Here is an 18,243-nt window from a genome sequence, read left to right as displayed (position 1 = left end):
TTATCTTTGCTATGTTATACTTTTTCTCTTTTAACTTTATATGTTTCTTAACTTCCCTCGTCAGCCACGGCAGCCCATGCCTCCTCCTGGGACCATTCTTGCTTTTAGGAACGAACTGATCCTGCAACTTCTGCATTATACACAGAAATATCCCCCATTGTTCCTCCACAGTCATCCCTGCTAAGGTATTGCACCATTGAACTTTGGCCAGCTCCTCCCTCATAGCTCCATAGTTCCCTTTATTCAACACAAGTACTGTCACTTCCGACTGTACCCTCTCCCTCTCAAATTGCAGATTGAAGCTTCATGATTTCCCCTTCATATGGTCACTACTTCCCAATGGCTCCTTCACTTCGATGTCTCTGACCAATTCTGGTTAGTTATACAATACCAGATCCAGAATTGCCTTCTCCCTGGTCGGCGCCAGCACCAGCTGCTCTAAGAATCCATCTCTGAGGCACTCCACAAAGTCTCTTTCTTGAGGCCCAATACCATCCTGATTCTCCCAGTCTACCTGAATGTTAAAATCCCCCATAACAACTGTAGTAACATCTTTGCGACAGGCCAATTTCAGCTCCTGATTCAACTTACATCTGACATCCAGACTACTGTTTGGGGGCCATTAGATGACTCCCAAGAGGGTCTTTTTACCCATAGTATTTCACAGCTCTATCCACACTGACTCTACATCCCCTGACTCTAGGTCCCCCCGCGCAAGGGACTGAATATCCTTTCTTACCAACAAGGCCACCCCACCCCCTCTGCCCGTCAGTCTGTCCTTACAATAGCATGTGTAGCCTTAAATATTCATTTCCCAGGCCCTGTCCACTTGAAGCCATGTCTCAGTTATCCCCACAATATCGTATCTGCCAATTTCCAAAAGAGCCTCAAGCTCATCCATCTTATGTCTAATGCTTCATGCATTCATGTGTAGTATTTTTAATTTGTTCCTGCTCTCACCCTTCCCATCAACCCCTATTTCACTCAACTTTACAGCATGATCCCTTTCCGAGTTTTTTGCCTCATTGATACAGTTGTCTTTCTTGACTTCTCTTGTTCTAACTTTCCCTTCAATTTCCTTTTTAAACATCCAGTTTGTCCCCTCCCCCCGCTACTTAGTTTAAATGTAGCGGTGTTGCAGTAGAAAACCTGCCTGCCAGAATGCTGGTCCCTAACCTATTAAAGTGCAAACCCTTGACTAATGCGTACTGTTCTCTGTTCTATGGCTGCACAACCAGGATCAGCCTAGATTAGATTACTTACAGTGTGGAAACAGGCCCTTCGGCCTAACAAGTCCACACCGACCCGCCGAAGCACAACCAACCCAGATCCCTTCCCCTACATTTCACCCCAGCCTGGTTAATGTTCAATGAACTGCCTCCACTATCAGTATAACATTAGGCCCAAAACTGTTCATAGCAATCCAGCTATAGTCTGATGAATCATTCCCTTTGAAATAAGGGTCAACATTCCATTTTCTTTGCCTAACAGCTGCTGAACTTGGCTGCCCGCCAACCCCCTGTGCTGTAGCTTTCTGCAGACTTTCTCCATTTAAATAATATTCAGCTCATCTATTCTTCCTGTCAAAATGGACGAGAGACATTGGACAATAGACAATAGGTGCAGGAGAAGGCCACTCGTCCCTTCGAACCAGCACCACCATTCATTATGATCATGGCTGATCATCCACGATCAGTATCCTGTTCCTGCCTTATCCCGTAACCCTTGATTCCACTATCTCTAAGAGCTCTATCCAACTCTTTCTTGAAAGTATCAGAGACTTGGCCTCCACTGCCTTCTGGGGCAGAGCATTCCACACACCCACCACTCTCTGGGTGAAGAAGTTTCTCCTCAACTCTGTTAAAAATACCCCTTATTTTTAAACTGTGACCTCTGGTTCTGGACTCACCCAACATGCTTCCTGCCTCCAGAGTGTCCAATCCATTAATAATTTTATACGTCTCAATCAGATCCCCTCTCATCCTTCTAAACTCAAGTGTATACAAGCCCAGTCACTCCAATCTTTCAACTTTTGATAGTCCCGCCATTCCAGGAATTGACCTTGTGATCCTACGCTGCACTCACTCAATAGCCAGAATGTCCTTCCTCAAATTTGGAGACCAAAACTGCACGCAATACTCCTGGTGCGGTCTCACCAGGGGCCTGTACAGCTGCAGAAGGACCTCTTTGCTCCTATACTCAACTCCTCTTGTTATGAAGGCCAGCCTTCTTCACTGCCTGCAGTACCTGAAAGTTTGCTTTCATTGACTGATGTACAAGAACACCTAGATCTCGTTATACTTCCCCCTCACCTAACTTGACTCCAGTTCTTGCCTTCCTGTTCTTGCCACCAAATTGGATAACCACACATTTATCCACATTAAACTGAATTTGCCATGCAACTGTCCACTCACCTAGCCTGTCCAAGTCACATTCTCATAACATCCTCCTCACATTTCACCCTGCCACCCAGCTTCGTGTCATCAGCAATTTGCTAATATTACTTTTAATGCCTTCATCTATATCATTGATGTATATTGTAAACAGTTGCAGGCCCAGCACCAAACCTTGTGGTAACCCACTGGTCACCGCCTGCCATTCTGAAAGGGACCCGTTTATCACTACTCTTTGCTTCCTGTCAGTCAGCCAATTTTCAATTCAAGTCAGTACCTTGCCCCCAATACCATGTGCCCTAATTTTGCTCATTAATCTCCTATGAGAGACCTTATCAAAGGCCTTCTGGAAGTCCAGATACACTACATCCACTGGCTCTCCCTTGTCCATCTTCATAATTACATCCTCAAAAAATTCCGGAAGATTAGTCAAGCACGATTTCCCCTTTGTAAATCTATGCCGACTCTGACCTGTCCTGTTACTGCTATCCAAATGAGTCATAATTTCATCTTTTATAATTGTATTCAGCATCTTTCCCACCACTTACGTCAGGCTAACCGGTCTAAAATTCCATGTTTTCTCCCTCCCTTCTTGAAATGTGGGACAACATTAGCCACCCTCGAATCCGCAGGAACTGATCCTGAATCAATAGAACATTGGAAAACGATTACCAATGTGTCCACGATTTCTAGAGCCACCTCCTTAAATACCCTGGGATGTAGACCGTCAGGTCCCGGGGACTTAGCAGCCTTCAGACTTAACAGTCTATCCGACACCATTTCCTGCTTAATATAAGTTCCCTTCGGTTCATCCATTATCCTAGGTCCTTCAGCCATTATTACATCTGGGAGGTTGTTTGTGTCTTCCCCAGTGAAGACAGATCCAAAGTACCTATTCAACTCTTCTGCCATTTCCTTGTCCCCCATAATAAATTCACCCATTTCTGTCTCCAAGGGCCCAATTTTAGTCTTAACCATTTCTTTTCACCTACTTCAAAAAGCTTTTATTATCCTCCTTTATATTTTTGGCAATTTTGCCTTCGTACCTCTTTTTTATTCTCCATGTATTGCCTTTTAGTTTTCCTCTGTTGCTCTTTAAATGTTTCCCAGTCCTCCGGCTTCCTGCTCATCTTTGCTATGTTATACTTCTCTTTTAACTTTATACAGTCCGTAACTTCCCTCGTCAGCCATGGCTGCCCCTGCCTCCCCTTCGGATCTTTCTTCCTCTTTGAAATGAATCGATCCTGCACCTTCTGCATTGTATCCAGAAATACCTGCCATTGTTGTTCCACTGCCATCCCTGCTAGGGTATTGCACCATTGAACTTTGGCCAGCTCCTCCCTCATAGCTCCATAATTCCCTTTGTTCAACTGCAATACTGACACTCCCGATTCTCCCTTATCCCTCTCAAATTGCAGATCAAAAATTATCATATTATGATTACTACCTCCTAATGGCCATATTATAAGTTTTCATCCTTTACTTCGAGGTCCCTGATCAAATCCGGTTTATTGCACAACACTAGAATTGCCTTCTCCCTGGGAGCTGTTCTAAGAATCCATTACGGAGGCACTCCACAAATTCCCTTTCTTGGGGTCCAGTACCATCCTGATTCTCCCAGTCTACCTGCATATTGAAATCCCCCATAAAAATTGCAGTAATACCTTTGCAACAGGCCAATTTCAGTTCCTTATTCAACTTACACCCTACATCCAGACTACTGTTTGGGGGCCTGTAGATAAATCTCATTAGGGTCCTTCTACCCTTAGAATTTCTCAGCTCTATCCATACTGACTCTACATCGCCTGATTCAATGTCCTCCCTCGCAAGGGACTAAATAGCATTCCTCATCAACAGGGCCACTCCACCCCCTCTGCCCGTCAATCTGTCCTTTCGATAGCACATATAGCCTTGAATATTCATTTCCCCGGCCCTGTACACTTGAAGCCACGTCTCAGTTATCCCCACGACATCATTCCTGCCAATTTCCAACTGAGCCTCAAGCTCATCCACCTTATTTCTTATGCTTCATGCTACTCCCCTCACCCTTCCTATCAATCCCTATTTCACTTGACCATACTGTATGATCCCTTCTTGAGTTTTCTGCTCCATTGATTCTGTTGCCTTTCTTAATTTCTCTTATTCTCACTTTCTCTTTAACTTCCTTTAAATTTCCAGTTTGTCCCCTCTCCCCCAACTATTTAATTTAAACACGCCTGTGCTGCAGTGGCAAACCTGCCTGCCAAGAATGCTGGTCCCCCACCTATTAAGTGCAACCCTTCCATCTTATATAATTTATCCTTACCGCAAAACATACCCCAGTGATCCAAGAATTTAAATCCTTCCTTCCTGCACCAGTTACTCAGTCACACATTTAAGTCCATTATCTCTTTGGTGACCTTTAAGCAGCAATTGGATAGGTACATGGATGGGTGCTTAAGCTAGGACAAATCGTGGGCCGAAGGGCCTGTTCTGTGCTGTATTGTTCTATGTTCTATCTCCCTATTCCCACTATCTCCAGGCCGAGAAACTGAAGGTAAACCGGAGATAACCACCCAGAAGTTCTGTTTTTCAGCCTTCTTCTGAGTTCTCTGAAGTCCTGCTGTAGAATGCCCCTCCTCTTCTTTCCAATGTAATTTGTGCTGACATGCACCAGCAACCTCTGGCTCTTCACCTTCGCTCTTGAGGATTCCCTGCACTATGTCGATGACATCCTGGATCCTGGCACCAGGAAGGCAACACACCATCCTCAAATCCCGTCTGTTGCCGCAGAAGCCCCTTTCAGTCCCTCTCACTATTGAGACCCCTATTACCACGGCTCGCATGATGTCTGGCTCCTCAGCTCTGCCTCCACACCAATTTTCTATTGGCAAACCTGCCCGTCTCTCCGACTAGCATTGTCGTCTGTCTCAACAGTTTCCAAGAGATTCAACCTGTTCACAAGAGGTACTTCCACCTGGGTCTCTTGTACTTGAATCATCTCTTTTTTCCTCAGCGTCATCTCCTTCTCTTCTGGTATGCTCAGTATCATGGTCTTGCTGAAGGTCCTGTCCAGAAAATTCTCGTTCTCTCGAATGAGCTTGAGCTCATCTAGTTCTTTCTTCAGTGCTGCAACATGCTCTTTCAGAAGCTGAATGTGTACACACTTTCCACAGCTAAAGGAGACAACATCAGTGTCCCTGACCTCCTACATCATACACGCAGCAAACTGAATCAACTTGGCAGTCATGTCTTCACTCTCTTCAACTGTGGTGTAATCTCCTCACTCAGCCTCTTTGCCAAAGACTCTTAATTAGGTTAGAGAATTAGGTTAGGACTCTTAATTAGGTTAGAGAAGGAGGGTGGGAGGGAGGCCTTACTATGTAGGACCTGGGGCCTAGAACACACCTATTTAAATAGCACTCACTAACCTTCCCAACAGCCTATGTGCTCAGATTCACTTCCGCCCAGCTCCTGCTGCTCTCTGCAGCAAAAAAAACTTCATATTTTCCCACATTACATTTGATCCACCCACACACTTAACCTGTCTGTCACCCTCTGTGGACTCCTTGTGTCATTCTCACCACTTGCCTTCCCACCCCTTTAAACATGATGTTGATTCATACACTTCAAATGATCCAAGTCATTGACATATATTACCAATAACTGTGACCCAGCACTGACGCTGTGGCACTCCACTAGTTACAGGTTGCCATCATGAAATAAAACCCTCTTTTTACCCAACTCTATCTCCTATTAGTTAGCTGATCTATCCAAGCTACTATACTGTCCTCAGCACCATGAAACCTTTTCCTCTTAAGTAACCTTATATCTGGTACCATTTCAAATGCCTTTGGAAATCTAAATATATTATCTACTGGTTCTCCTCTATCCATCTTGCTCGTTACCTCCTCATTGAATTCGAATAATGTTGTCTGGTATGATTACCCCTTCATGAAACTTGCTGACTGCTTAATTATATTAAATGTTTGTTTTATTCACATGGGAGGGACGGGCTGCTGGGTGGGACAGGATTTATTGTCCATCCCTAGTTATTGAGTCATACAGTCATAGAGTAATACAGGATGGAAACAGGCCCTTCAACCCAACTGATCCATGCTGACCATCGTGCCCACTCAGCTAGTTCCATAGCCCGCATTTTATCTATATCCTTTTAAACCCTTCCCATCCATGTACCTATCCAAATGTTTTTTTGAAATGGTGCTATATTACCTGCCTCAACCACTTTCTCTGGCAGCCCATTCCATATATGCACCACTTTCTGCGTGAAGTAGTTGCCCCCCAGGTCCTTCCTAAATTTTTCTCCTCTCACTTTAAACCTGTGCCTTCTAGTTTATAATTCCCCATCTCTGGGAACAAGACTATATGCATTCATCCTATTTATGCCCCTCATGATTTTATACATCTCAATAAGGTCACCCCTCATTTTCCTACATTCCAAGGAATAAAATCCTATCCTGGCCAACTTGTCCCTTTAAGTCAGGCCTACTAGTCCTGACATCATCCTCATAAATCTTCCTTACACTCATTACAGGTTAACTATGTCTTTCCTATAACAGGGTGATCAAACTTGTACACAATACTCCAAGTGCGGCCTCACCAACAACTTATTCAACTGTAACATACTGTCCCAACTACTTGGGCAGCACGGTGGCACAGTGGTTAGCACTGCTACCTCACAGCACCAGAGACCCAGGTTCAATTCCCGCCTCAGGCAACTGTCCTTGTGGAGTTTACACATTCTCCCCGTGTCCGTGTGGGTTTCCTCCAGGTGCCCACAGTTCAAAAATGTGAAGGTTAGGTGAATTGGCAATGCTAAATTGCCCATGGTGTTAGTTGAAGGGGTAAATGTAGGGGAATGAGTATGGGTGGGTTGCTCTTCGGAGGGTCAGTGTGGACTTGTTGGGCCGAAGGGCCTGTTTCCACACTGTAAGTAATCTAAATCTAAATCTACACTCAATGCCTCGACTGATGAAGGCCAGCATGCTAAATACCTTCTTCACCACTCTGTCTACCTGTGAAGCTGCTTTCGAATAACTATGTACATGTATTCCTAGGTCCCTCTGCTCCACAACACTCCTCATCTGCCATTCACTGTATAGATACGACTTTGGTTGGACTTTCCAAAGTGCAACACTTCACACTTATCTGTATTGAATTACATTTGCCAATCCTCAGCCCACTTCCTCATCTGGTCAAGATTCCTCTGTAATTATTGAACAGCTTCCTCCTAATTTTGTATCAATTCCAAACTATCTATTCATGCCTTGTACGTTCACATCCCAGCACTGACTCCTATGGCACACCACTAGTCACAGGGCCTCAAGTCCGAGAAACAACTTTTAACCATCACCCGCTGCTTCCTACCATTGAATCAATTTTGAATCCGATGAGCTTGCTCTCCATGGATCCCATGCAACCTGACCTTCATGACTAGCCTGCCATGCTGGATCTTGCCAAACACCTTACTAAAGTCCATATAGACAACATCCACTACCCTACCATCATCTATCCTCTTGGTTACCTCTTCAATAAACTCCAAAAGATTTGTCAGGCATGACTTCCCATGCATATTTCCACGCTGACTATCCCAAATCAGACCTTGACGATTCAAATGTCGGTTGATCCTGTCCCTCCTCTAGCTTATCTCTCCATGCTTCAGGCTCACTGCCTTTATTCCTGATTAAGGGCTTTTGCCCGAAACGTCGATTTCGAAGCTCCTTGGATGCTGCCTGAACTGCTGTGCTCTTCCAGCACCACTAATCCAGAACCTGTCCCTCAGTATCCTCTCCAACAACTTGCCTACCATTGATGTCGGGCTCACAGGCCTGTAGTAGTAGCTTGTCTATGCTACCTTTCTTAAACAATGGAACAACATTAACCACTTTCCAGTATTCCGGAGCTTCACCAGGGCTAAAGATAAAGCAAAATTATCCGCAAGGCCGTCTGCCATTTCTTCCTGAGCCTCCCACAATGTCCGAGGATGGACTTGATCAAGCCCAGGGGATTTATCCACATTAATGTGCTTTAAGGCTGCAAACACCTCCTCTCTGGTAATATGTATACAGTGCAAAACATTAATACTTTGGTTCCCTTATTTCCTTAGCATGCATGATTCTCTCCTCAGTAAACAGTGAGGGGAGATATTCATTAAAAATCACCTCCACCTCCTGTTGCTCCACACACAGACAGCCATGTTGTTCTTTAAGGGGAACTAATCTCTCCCTAGCCACCCATTTACACTTAATATAACTATAGTACCTTATCTGCTAGATCCATCTCATAACATCTTTTTGCTCTTCTGATTTCTCTCTTAAGTGTGCTCCTACACTTACTATAGTCTTCTAGGGATTCACTTGAGCCCAATAGTTAATATCCAATGTATGCCTTCTTCTTTTTCCTGACCACAGCCTCAATATCCATCGTCAGACAGGAAACTCTAAACCTGCCAGTCTTCCATTCACTCTAACAGACACAACTGTCCCTAGACTCTTGATATCACACTTTTAAAAGCCTCCCATTTGCCAGTCATTCCTTTTCCTTCAAGTACACTCACCCAATGACCTCTGCCAGATCCTGCCTAATGGCCCCAAAATCAGCCCTGATTCAGTTTAATACCTTAACCTGTGGCAAAAGTGAGGACTGCAGATGCTGGAAACCAGAGTTTAGATCAGAGTGATGCTGGAAAAGCACAGCAGGTCAGGCAGCATCCGAGGAGCAGGAAAATCGACATTTCAGGCAAAAGCCCTTCATCAGATTTCTGATGAAGGGCTTTTGCCCGAAACATCGATTTTCCTGCTCCTCGGATGCTGCCTGACGTGCTGTACTTTTCTAGCATCACTCTGATCTAAACCTCAACCTGTGGACCTATCCTATCTTTTTCGATAACTATGTTAAAACTAAGAGAGTTACCGTCACTGGACCCAAAGTGGTTTTTAACTGACACTTCAGTAACATGCCTGACTCATTTCCTAAGAGGAAGTCCAGTGTTGCAACCTCCCGAGTAGGACCCTCTACATACTGATTAGGAAACTTTCTTGGACACAATTGACAAATTTCACCCCGTCCATGCCTTTATACTCTATGTGGCCCAGTCAATGCAGGGGAAATTAAAATCTCCAACCAATATTACTCTATTATTCCTACAGGTATCTGCAATCCCTCTACATATGTGCTCCTCTAGTACCCGCTGGCTATTTGGGCATCAATAGTACAGTCCCAACAAAGTGACCATCCCTTTCTTGTTTCTAAGTTTGAACTATATGGCCTAATTTGATGACCCCTTAAGAATATCTTCTCTAAGCACTATTGTGATGTCCACCCTTATCGAAAAGACAACTCCCCCTCCTCACTTACTTGTACAGCTGTCACACCTGCAGCTTCTGTATTCTGGAACATTGAGCTGCCAATGCTGCCCTTCTCTCAGATGTTTCTCTTACAGCCATAATATCTCGTGGGCGGCACAGTGGTTAGTACTACTGCCTCACAGCGCCAGAGACCCGGGTTCAATTCCCGCCTCAGGCGACTGACTGTGTGGAGTTTGCACATTCTCCCCGTGTCTGCGTGGGTTTCCGCCAGGTGCTCCCGTTTCCTCCCAGAGTCCAAAAATGTGCAGGCCAGGTGAATTGGCCATGCTAAATTGTCCGTAATGTTAGGTGAAGGGGTAAACGTAGGGGAATGGGTCTGGGTGGGTTGCTCTTCAAGAGGGTCGGACTTGTTGGGCCAAAGGGTATATTTCCACACTAAGTAATTTAATTTCAGTTGCCAAACCTCTGAGTTCATCTGCCTTACCAGTCAGACCTCATGCTTTTTAAATGTGGTAGTGAGCTGCCTTTTCAGCATCTGCTATAGGCAGAACTATAATGTTATTAGAGAAGAAATTTCGAGATTTTTAACCTTGTGGCAACAAACGAACATGTGACGATGTTGTTCCTTTAACAAGGTTATGTTATCCCTGGTTTTGTTTTCAGAGAGGTCGTAAAAGATACAGACTCCGAGAAGTCTGGGTTTGGATGGGTTTTAGGGCCAGTTTGATTATTGCTAACAGATACTGCCTCAGGAAAAAGACTTTCAAGTTTAAAAATAACACTTGTACAATTAAACACTTGTACAGTGCTGACAGCTCAGCTTTTCTCTGGTTTGTTTTGTTTTTAGTACAGTAGTTGTAAAAACTGCTGGACCCATCCTGTTATGATGCTGTATTTGACTTTATCTTTTGTGCCAAGAGGGATTGTTGCAAATGTTTGAAACAGTGTCATTAAGTTGGGATGATCTATTGGATTTTCAGACAGCTTACGTTATTCAGTATTCTGTTCTCTTTTGCTTGTGTTTCATTCGGTAATCTTGTAAATAAATTCTGTTCTGTTCAAAACTACGTGGTTTGAGAAGCTGCATCTCTCCTGGAATATCCAGATTACACCTGCCTAAAACAACTAGCAAAGTGAGGGTCTGGGCTACTTTCTTGAAATGTTTTGAAGGAGTCTGGCCTGGTCCATAATAAACTGCAATATATTTCCAAGTCAGAATGGTGAGTGGCTGGAGACGGTGGTATATTGAAATATTGTGTCCAGTTCTGGTCGCCCTACTATAGGAAAGATACAGAGGCTTTGGGGAGGGTGCAAAGAAGGTTTACCAGGATGCTGCCTGGACTGGAGGGCTTGACGTATGAAGGAAGTTTGAACAAGCTCAGGCTTTTCTCTCTGGAGAGAAGGACGAAGAGAGGAGACCTGATCGAGGTGTACAAAATAATGAGAGGAATAGATAGAGTCAATAGCCAGAGACTTTTCCCCAGGGCAGGATTGACTGGTACAAGAAGTCATAGTTTGAAGATATTAGGAGGAAGGTATAAAGGAGACATTAGAGGTAGGTTCTTTACGCAGAGAGTTGTGAATGCATGGAATGCATTGCCAGTTGAGGTGATGGAAGCAAAGTCATTGGGGACATTTAAACGACTGCTGGACATGCACATGGATAGCAGTGAGTTGAGGTGTTCGTAGGTTAAGTTACTATATTTTACATTAGGATTAAGTCTCGGTACAACATCGTGGGCCTAAGGGCCTGTTCTGTGCTGTACTTTTCTATGTTCTATGTGGTGTTCCCTTGTATCTGCTGCTCTTGTCCTCCTAAATGAAACTATTTGTGGGAATGGAAGGTGCTGTCTAAGCATCTTTGGCAATTTTCTGTAATGCATCTTGTGGATAGTACACATTATTGCTGCTGAGCATTAATGATAGGAGGGAGTGAATGCTTGTAGACGTGGTGCCAGTCAAGCCAGTCCTGGATGGTGTCAAGATTCTTCAGTGTTGTTGAACTTGCATCCATTCAGGCAAGTGAGGAGTATTCCATCATACTCCTGCCTTGTAGGATTCCTGATGAAGAGCTTATGCTCGAAATGTCGATTCTCCTGCTCCTTGGATGCTGCCTGATGTGCTGTGCTTTTCCAGCACCCCACTCTCAACTCTGATCTCCAGAATCTGCAGTCCTCACTTTCTCCCTGTGCTTTTCCAGTGCCACAATTTTTGACTCTGATCTTCAGTATCTGCAGTCCTTAGTTCCTCCTTGTAGGTGGCAGACACAGGTGAAGGACGACATTAAGAAAATCTGACTGTTTCTGGGCCAGTTTTCCTCTGTATACCCATTGTTGCCTAAACACATTATAGGCATTCAGGATAAGGTTCAGCAAGTATACAGAACGTATTATATTCTGTTGCATTGACTAATAGCAGGATAACCTGTGGAGTTGGGATCCGAAGGTACAGACACACCAATGGATGAGGACAATCTCCCATACTTTGACTATCATCCATTTCATATTGGTTCTAATGGATGTGAACTTTCACAACAGATATTTTACTTAGATTTCAAAATCTCACCCAATTCTTTTCATCCAGATCCACTGCAGTTTGTATTATTTTCCGCAACACTTCATTTACATTACTCCTTTTTGACATTGGTCAGTCCACCTGATAGACAGGAAAAAGGCCTAATCCAGGATTGCCTGGTCCTGCCTAAATTTACTCCCCAACTTGGTTCCTAATACCAAAACGATACATGAGATTTCAAAGAGTTTGGGGTTTAGAGATTATAGGACTAAAAAAAAGACAACAGCCCATACCATTGTGTTTTTTTGTACAGATGGCACAACCACCTTTACGATGTTAAACTGGCCAGTATCTAAGGGCAGCGGAGCATAAGGGAAAGGCCAAAAGGGCACAAGCTGAAAGGGTTAAATTCATTCAATTGTAAGTGTCTTTAGCAAAATAAATGCAACTAAATGGCAAAACAGTCAAGCCGGGGGATAAGTGATTAGAAACAAGGATGCAGCCTAGACTGTATAATCAGCAGGACAAAATGACACCTTGGGTGGACAAGAGCAATGCTGATGAATGCATACTGAGAAATCAGTGACATCTGGGTGCAACTTGATCAGATTAGATTTTGAGGAGAAAGTGAGGACTGCAGATGCTGGAGATAACAGCTGAAAATATGTTGCTGGAAAAGCGCAGCAGGTCAGGCAGCATCCAAGGAACAGGAAAATCGACGTTTCGGGCATAAGCCCTTCTTCAGGAATCAGGATTCCTGAAGAAGGGCTTATGCCCGAAACGTCGATTCTCCTGTTCCTTGGATGCTGCCTGACCTGCTGCGCTTTTCCAGCAACACATTTTCAGATTAGATTTTGATAAATAGCTGTGAACTTTCAACTGTTGTTTATTGCAGCATATGTCGCCTGTCCTCAGACTTGCCTAGTTGTACAGCAAACTCAGTGTTTCATTATTACCAGGCATCAGTTACAAACAGTGAGATACCCAACTCAGGTGACAGGTGTGGAACTCAATGTGGCAGAATTCCAACCACAGCCTGCCAGTGAGGTGCCCTTTCTTCTTAACATACTGGTTTACTGCAATTAATCAATTAATAAGGAAATTCCCAATGAATTTAATTTTAAATTCCCAATCTACCACAGCAAAACTAGATAAACATCCCATCTACTCAACGCTGATAATGTGCATTCAGGAGGAAGCAAATATTATGCAGAAAATCCTCATTTACGTTACTCCTTTCTGGCACTGCTCAGTCCACCTAACTGACAAGCAAAGGGCCTAATTCAGGGTCGCCTGGTCCTGCCTAAATTTACTGCCCAAACTTGCTTACATTTAGAATACCAAGAGTAGAAATTTAAAGATACTGTTTTCTCTTCACAGTGACCAATCATCCTCTCAACTAAAATTAAGACAAGATTTCAGGTGTGCACAGCATTGTTCCCAGTGCTACAGAAATGGGATAGCTGTAGTCCGGACTTTATCCAATGCTCAGGACTATAACCAATGCTCCTAAACTCAGGATTTTACTCATCAGATACCTGGTTCTTTTCCGGGTTGGATCTCAAAATCTTATTAATTCTCCTTCATGCTGCTATTTCATTTGCTTAAGGTTTAGTGCATTCTCCACCAAAGATCTCCATATTCCTCTCCTTTCTTAGGTATAGAGAATTAACATGAATGAATGAAATAACATTTCTATGAAAGGGCAATGTAGTCATTGAACAGGTGCATTGAAACTGGATATGTGAATTTTTAGCAACAGATATTCTATTTAGATTTCAAAATCTCACCCAATTCTTTTCATCCAGATCCACTGCAGTTTCTATTATTTTCTGCAACACTTCAACATGCCCACTTCGTGCACACAAATGAAGGGCAGTGTTCTGTTCCTATGGAATTCAGAATAAACTGAGTTAGACATTCACACTTAAGATACTGCAGCATCATGGTAACACTGGTTTAGGATCTGATAAGCTTTCAACACCTTTCTGTCATTAGATATTCTGAAATGTAGAAGAGCTTGTATTCTGAAAGAGACATAGAACATAGAACATAGAAGAATACAGCGCAGTACAGGCCCTTCGGCCCTCAATGTTGCGCCGATCCAAGCCCACCTAACCTACACTAGCCCACTATCCTCCATATGCCTATCCAATCGATTCAATCCTCCATATGCCTATCCATAGGTTCAATTGCCCCACATAAGAATCCTGGAATTCATGCCAGAACTTTCCAGATTCTCCTTGAGAGACCCATGTGCTGTTCTGAGATAATAAAATTGTTGCTTTATCAGCATATACAGCAGCCAATTTGAGAATAGCCCATTTCAAAAAAAGGAAGCAGATTCTCTGTTTTTGAGTTTCTGAACAGCCACTGACCTAAGGTTCTAACTGTTTCTCTGAACAAAGCTGCCAACCTGTGAGTGTGTCTAGCATTTTCTGTTCACATTTCTGCTTTCGGTGGCATTAGTTGAGGGTCATGCATTGGTCAGAATGCTGAGGAATTCCTTGTTATTCTTTGCATTGTGCCATAGCATCTCACATAGCCATTAGAATTGGCAGACAGGGACTCAGTTTTATTTCTCACCTCTAAGATTAGAGGACAAAGCATGCTCAATTTTGCACTGAACTGAGCACAGAAACACAACAGAGGTCATAATACTACTTCCTTTACTGCATTCTCACACATATATATTGTATTGATTACAAACAGGCAAACACACAACTATATTCTGTTTCAGTTTGTTAAAACAGTACACTCCTGGCACCAAAAGCCTCCATTTCTCATTCAAGTCTCAACAATGCATTGGCACTCATGTTTTCTTGTCCTGTCACAAGCAGAATTTTCAAACTGAATGGCTGGAACAACAAGCTGCATCTAAACAGTCTAGCATTTTTCTCCTTAAACTTCTCCACAAACATCAATGGGTTTGACCAGTGTATATAATTATCTCAGATATGTTACTGGTAACATAAACACTGAAATGTTGTAATGCCAACGCCAAGCTCAACGTCAAGTTCTGAACTATCAAATATTTCCACTGAAAAGCTGGCCACTGGACTATCTTCCTGGCCAGATGCTACCTGATATTGTAAACACTCTATTGTAAACAACGCGATGAGGACATGCCACGACCTAACTCACTACCTTAAATAAAAAACATCTCAGAACCAACAGCCAGACTTCTCCAACCACTCAGGTTCATGACAGCCCATAAACCGACAGCTATGCTTGGACAACTCACTAGTACAAAAGACCCAATACCCATCATGTAGTTTACAAGATTCGATGCAAAGACTGCATGAAAAACTATGTAGGACACTCAGACAGACAACTAGCCATCCGCATTCATGAACACCAACTAACAACTAAACACCATGACCAGTTATCCAAAGTAGCCTTATACACAGATGACCGGAACCACAAATTCGACTAGGACAACAGTATGATAATAGGACGAGCTGAAGAGAGGACAGCCAGAGAATTTCTAGAGTCATGGCACTCATCCATGGGCTCTATCAATAAACACATTAACCTAGACCCAATATACCAATCATTGCAACAAATAACAGGAACTGGCAACCAGATGCAGCAGGAACGGAACCAAATAAACTCCAGAAGACACAGCACAAAAGCACTTCACAGGAGGCTCCAAAGCACTGAAGATGTTACCTAAACAGGGAACAAAACATCTGCAAATCAACTTCCCAGCTCGGCAAACATATTGTTATGAAGGTGTAGAAGTGTACTGTACCTTAAAGAGAGTGAAGGACTTAGCAAGCATAGAGAATGCTGGAGAATTTACAATATAAATTTAGTCCAGCAGCTAGCACTGGCTGAGTTGCCATGAGACAAAAACAACTTTGATTGTGGCCAATCAGTTTAAATTATACCCCAAACTACCAACCTCCAATCAAATTTGAATTTAGTATATTGACAATATTAAAAACCAATTAAACAATCTGATGCTTTGGGGTATAAGACCGGGAAAAATTGAACAGTTGAGGCGAGAAGTGTAAAGCTACCAGCATGTACAGACTGCCCAAGGCACAGCTCTTAAAGGTACATGAATCTATCAACGACCTGTGAAAAATAAATCCTAAGAAGAAAATTTCCAGAGGAAGATACAAAGAGAAGTTTCGACAACTGCCTGGTTTTGAAATTTGAATTTTTGGTAAATCTTAACTGGGGGTTTTATTGGACCAGTATTAGATTAGATTCCCTCCAGTGTGGAAACAGGCCCTTCGACCCAACAAGTCCATACCGACCCTCCGAAGAGTAACCTACCCAAACCTATTTCCCTCTGACTAATGCACATAACACTATGGGCAATTTAGAATGGCCAATTCACCTGACCTACACATCTTTGGACTGTGGGAGGAAAAGGATGCACCTAGAGGAAACCCACGCAGACACAGGGAGAATGTGCAAACTCCATACAGACAGTTGCCCAAGGATGGAGTCAAACCTGGGTCCCTGGTGCTGTGAGGCAGCAGTGCTAATGACTGAGCCACCCATGACATGGGGTAAACCCCTCAGCAACCCAGCAACACAGAAAAGATTCAACACGTGCTGTAATCTATGAAAATTAGAAAGGCCAAGAACTATTTAAAGTAAAAATTAACCATTTTATTTCTTGAAGTATAACAGAAAATAATTAACAAACAACTACTTACAAATCATTTCTCTAACCTATCTTTTATTTTCCCCCTCTAAATACTGGTCCGATAAAACCCCCGATTCAGATTTACTAAAAATTCAATTTTCAAAACTAGGCAGCTGTCGAAACCTCTCTTTGTATCTTCCTCTGGAGATTTTCTTCTTAGGATTCCTCTTTTAGAGGTCGTTGATAAATCAATGTACCTTTAAGAGCTCTGTGCCTCAGGCAGTCTGCACATGCTGGTGGTTTGTCACTTCTCCCCTCAACTGTTCAATTTTTCCTAGTCCTATACTCCCAAAGCATCAGACTGTTTCATTGGTTTTTAATATTGTCAATATACTAAATTCAAACTCGATTGGAGATCGGTAGTTTGGGGTATAATTTAAACTGATCGGCTAAAATCAAATTTGTTTTTGTCTTATAGCAACTCAGCCAGTGCTAGCTGCTGGACCAAATGTTACACTGTAAATTTTCTAACACTCTGTGCATGCTAAGTCCTTTATTCTCTAAAGGTACAGTAAACTTCAACACCTTCATAACAATACCCACAACTATGGTAAATACTCTCTTTCTCATTAGGTCTTGGTTTCCTCTTTTTCAAAATCAACATTACACCCCACTTCCGTAAAAACGTGACCCATGACCCGACTGTGCCTGCTGTCCAATTTCCAATTTCCTCTCTAGAGTCTTTGAATGTCGAATCCTACATATGCCCGAATCTTTCACTGTCTGAATTCCTCCAGTCAGGCTTTGTCTGTTCCATCACACTGAAGTAACTAAATTAAAGTCCAGGCTGGCATTTTCTGTTACAGTGGTCACTTTCCTTCCTCACTCTCTGGACAAAGGTGACAGCATCATCACAACCTCCACCACCTTGTTTAATATTCATGTTCAGAAAGTGCTGGAGAAACTCATCAGGCTTTGCAGCATCTGCGGAGAGAGAAACAGTCAATGCCTCGAGTTCTGTAAAACTTCTTATTTTCTCCTCAAAACCCCTCTGTCTCTCTTTCTCTCGCTTCATCTTCAAGATCCTTCTTAAAATACACCTCTTTGAACAATCTTTTGCTAACCCATCCTGATATCCCTATTTCTCACTACAAGTTGTGCAATTACACCATGGAGTCCTTGGGACATTTTCTGTGCAAAATGTGTTTTTATAACTGTGTAATAGACCCCTACACAAGCTGAAACCTTAGCAAGCTTACCCTTTGTTATACTGACCTTGTCCTTCAAGCCATGGACACAGCCTGAGCCAATTAAGAATTCTACCACTTCGAGATTGCCATAACTTGCTGCCAGGTGTAGTGCTGTTCGTTGCATCTGTAAAGAGATTACTTTTTCATAAAATAACAGAAACAGATTGAGATAA

The 18,243-nt window shown here is 43.0% G+C and overlaps 1 protein-coding gene across 9 annotated transcripts in view; it reads right to left on the bottom strand.

Annotated features, from left to right (window-relative positions):
• Positions 1–18,243, bottom strand: part of ankdd1a (ankyrin repeat and death domain containing 1A) — a 294,535-nt gene that overhangs the window by 181,740 nt on the left and 94,552 nt on the right. For all 9 annotated transcript variants that reach the window (XR_006309520.1, XM_043677683.1, XM_043677682.1 and 6 more), the window contains 2 exons: positions 18,096–18,194; positions 14,005–14,103 (listed from right to left, as the gene is read on the bottom strand). Coding sequence is in view for 8 of the 9 variants with exons in the window: in XM_043677683.1 (XP_043533618.1) it covers positions 14,005–14,103; positions 18,096–18,194 (198 nt within the window). In the remaining variant the exon portion in view is untranslated. The remainder of the gene's footprint in view (positions 1–14,004; positions 14,104–18,095; positions 18,195–18,243) is intronic.

The sequence above is a fragment of the Chiloscyllium plagiosum genome, chromosome 36 (genome assembly GCF_004010195.1).
Source record: "Chiloscyllium plagiosum isolate BGI_BamShark_2017 chromosome 36, ASM401019v2, whole genome shotgun sequence".
Taxonomy (NCBI): domain Eukaryota; kingdom Metazoa; phylum Chordata; class Chondrichthyes; order Orectolobiformes; family Hemiscylliidae; genus Chiloscyllium; species Chiloscyllium plagiosum.
The sequence above is the reverse complement of the archived record's forward strand: the minus strand, read 5'-3'. Positions and strand labels throughout refer to the sequence as shown.